Source organism: Varanus komodoensis, unplaced genomic scaffold (genome assembly GCF_004798865.1).
Source record: "Varanus komodoensis strain SLA01 unplaced genomic scaffold, ASM479886v1 scaffold117, whole genome shotgun sequence".
Classification (NCBI taxonomy): Eukaryota; Metazoa; Chordata; class Lepidosauria; order Squamata; family Varanidae; genus Varanus; species Varanus komodoensis.
In genome coordinates, this window is record NW_025335336.1 from 349,333 (window position 1) to 352,771 (window position 3,439).

The 3,439-nt window shown below is 61.4% G+C and overlaps 1 protein-coding gene across 1 annotated transcript in view; it reads left to right on the forward strand.

The window, feature by feature from the left end:
* The window catches only part of CDH22 (cadherin 22), a 51,531-nt gene that overhangs the window by 35,291 nt on the left and 12,801 nt on the right, over positions 1-3,439 (forward strand). The window contains exon 7 of the mRNA XM_044421278.1: positions 655-791. Coding sequence (XP_044277213.1) covers positions 655-791 — 137 coding nt within the window. The remainder of the gene's footprint in view (positions 1-654; positions 792-3,439) is intronic.

The following is a 3,439-nucleotide window of genomic DNA, read 5'->3' on the forward strand; positions in this document are numbered from 1 at the left end:
CCCCCCCCCCCCCCCCCCCCGGTTGTGCTCAGTCAGCGCTCTGAACGGAGTCCAGCTCGGCCCCTGTGGGAGCTGGAGAGGCGCGAGCGGCTCCGGCACTGTTCCCTCTAGGGGACGGCCTGTCTGTGTAGCGGGCAGGGCACGAGGTCGCCTTAGGGAGCTGGCCGCGCAGGCAGCCCCCCTCCCCGAGTTCTGTGAAGAAGGGGAGGTGGGGAGGTGGAGGCGTGCCGAGACCCTCATCTCCGGGCAGCCGTGGCGGGGGGGGGGTCAGGGGAGCAGGGAGGTGCCGATGGGTAGGGCAGACCCTTCTGGTCTGGTCATGGCCCCACACTGCATCCCAGCAAAGCCCCCTCCTGCCCCCCCCTCCTTCCTTCCTCTCCTAACATTTGTTCTGAAAACGCCGGCCTGCGTCCTGCGAGAGGCACACGCCCTGCCAGTGAAGCAGGACGGCAGCATCGCGCTCCCCCTGTGGGGACGCTGTGGCCAAGGTGCCCCTGGCCAGGCTGGCTGCTTTGGGGCTCAGGAGCTCCCTGGCCTAAGCGGAGGGGCTGCCCCGCCTGCCCCTGCCCCCGCCCAGCCAGCCAGCCCCCCGGGGCCCCCCCAGCGGCCCCCATCACGGCCTGGTCAGCGCTCCGCTCTCTCCCGGGTGCGCAGGTACGCCATTGACCGCGCCACGGATGCGGAGCATGTCTTCACGATCAACCCCCAGTCGGGCGCCATTGTGACCAGCAAGGCCTTGGACCGGGAGACGTCCGGCTGGCACAACATCACGGTCTTGGCCATGGAGGCAGGTGAGTCGTGGCCGGGGGGCTGGGGGGCAGAGCCAGGCAGGTGGGTGGCAGCTAGCCAAGGGGGGGTGCAGGCCAGGCGCTTTGCTTGGGGGTGGGGAAGGAGCCCCCCCCGGCAGCCCGTTCTCAAGGGAGCAGCTGCCAAGGACTCCGCTGGGTTTGATCGGACCGTGGGAGGCCTGCCATGGCTCCAGGGAGCCCTTCTCTTCCAGCGGCTGTCCACCCCCAGACCAGGCCGCAGCCCCTGCTTCTGTCGGACTGGGGGGACGGGCGGGACGCAGGGCCGAGGAGGCGGAAGCCTGCTGCTGTCACTTGCTGGCACCTCCGGGATCCGAACTCGGATCACCAGGCTGGCGCCACCCCGGGGCAGGCAGACTCTGCTGAACCTGCCCCATCCGCGTTTCGCTGCAGATTATCAGGGGACTTTCATTGCGTCTCTCACTATTACAGGCCACTTAGCCTCATGTCCGTTCTGGGAAAGACGATGGGAAGGCTCACAGTAGAGAAGGCTCCAGAAACCCTGGTCAGGAACGGGAGGTTGGCAGCCACGCAGTGTGGCCTCCGTAAAAACAGGTCCTGCCAGACGAGCCTGGTGGGATTCTGCGATAAGGCCTCAGGGTGGCTGGACGGAGGGGACACGGTGGCTGGGGTTTACCTGGATCTCAGCAAGGCCTTTGACAAAGAGCCGCATGATATCCCAGCCGAGAAATTGTTGAGCTTTGGGATAGATTGATGTACTATCTGATGGACTGGGGCACAGCTGACAGACTGCAAGCAGAGGGCAACTTATCAGCATCAGGATGGTGGCTGGTGACAAGCCGAGTCTCCCGCAGGGCCCGATTCCATCCAACCTTTTTATCAGTGCCCTGGAGGAGGAGATAACCAGTTTGCTGAGTGGATTCCTGGATGACGACAAAGTGGGGGCTGTCGCCACAACTGAGGAGCAGGTGATCCAGATCCAAAGGCATCTGGACATGCTGTGGAAGTGCGGGGGGGGGGGGGCAGCAGGATGGCGTTCAGTGCAGAGCACAAGGTCTCGCACATGGGAGACAGGAATAGGTGTCACCGGGACAGGACGGGGAGCAAGTGGCTGGAGAGCAGCACTTGTGGAAGGGACCTCGGGGTGCTGGTCGACCGCAGGCTGAACACGAGCCAGCCGTGTGATGCGGCGGTTAAGAAGGCAAATGCCACCCTGGGTCATACAGCAGAAGCACGGCTTCCAGGTAGGGAGGTGCTGATGCCGCCCTGCACGACTCTGGCGCATCCACAACTGGAGTGCTGCGTCCAGTTCTGGGCTCCACCTGAGAGGAGAGACGCAGCTAGGTTAGAATGGGTCCAGCGCAGGGTCATGAGGATGGCGGCCGGGTTGGGAGGGATGACGTGTGAGGAGAGGTTGAAGGAGCTGTGTCTTTTCAGCCTGGAGAAGGAGACTCTGAGGGGATGTGAGGGGATGTCATGTGGACAAGGGCCAAGACCTGTTTTCCCCTGCGATGGAGAGCAGGAAGCGTCCCAATGGGTCCCCAAGACTTCCTGACGGTTAGGACCCCTAGGATAGAGAACGGGCTTCCAAGGGAGGTGGTGGAGGCCCCATCAATGAGGGCATTCAAGGCAAGATTGGACAACCACATGTTGGGGATTACTTGAGCAGAGCTGGCTGGAGCCTGGGGGTCAGACTAGATGGTCCAGGAAGCCCCTTCTGACTCATTTTTTCCCCTATGTTTTCATGTTTATTAATAGAATCAGACTTTATTAACTTGAATGTTGTTCTATTAGTACCAAATTGTACCAATTTGCATTAGTGTGCTTGCACAAATGGACTAATGCACACTAGTTAATGCAAAATAGTGTTAATCATAGAATCATAGAATACCAGAGTTGGAATGTGAATTAACTAATGCAAATTACTGTAGATGCATATAGCTAATAATCCAAGTTAGCCAAAATCAAAATTACTGGTTAAGTACATCAGCACAAATCCTCATTTCCAAAAGTGAAAAACAGTTTGTAAATCATCAGAATCCATGCGACTTGGAAAAAGCTGGTCTTCATTCATTATATTTCTGTACCGCCCATCAGCCCAAAGGCTTCCTGGGTGGTTTGTAAGATGAAAAAATACAATGCTTAAGGTAAAATACTCATCATAAAATCGCAACAATGCAATTAGCAGACAATGCAGCTGAATGCAACGCCACAAGGCTGGGGGAGGCTTCCGGCCTTCCTCCTCCTCTGCAGAGGAGAGTGCAGAGGCAGGCCTCGGCCGAGAGGGGTCCCCGGGGGCGCGTCTTGCCACGCCCGCTCTGCTCCGCGTGCATTTTGGGGGGCTCTAGCACATGCTGCGGGGGGGGCGTCTCCCGTCCGCCCTCTCCGCCGCCCCTTCCCCGCCAGCTCGCGCAGCCGCTGCCCCGACCGGCCTCCCAAACGCTCGAAGCCCGCCCTCGCCCAGCCCGGGGGCTGCCGCTGCTCCGTCGGCGCCGGCCGTCAAGCGCCTGTGCTGGCGCCGCCAGCCTTGGCCCGCTGCCCCCGGCACGGCCTTCCCGCAAGGAGGAGGAGGAGGAGGAGGCGGGCCGAGGCGCGCGGGCGGGCGGCCGGGGAGCGCGGGGCCGGTGGCCTCTCCACGGCCGCGGCCTCGGGGGCCTCTTTCGGCGGCGCGG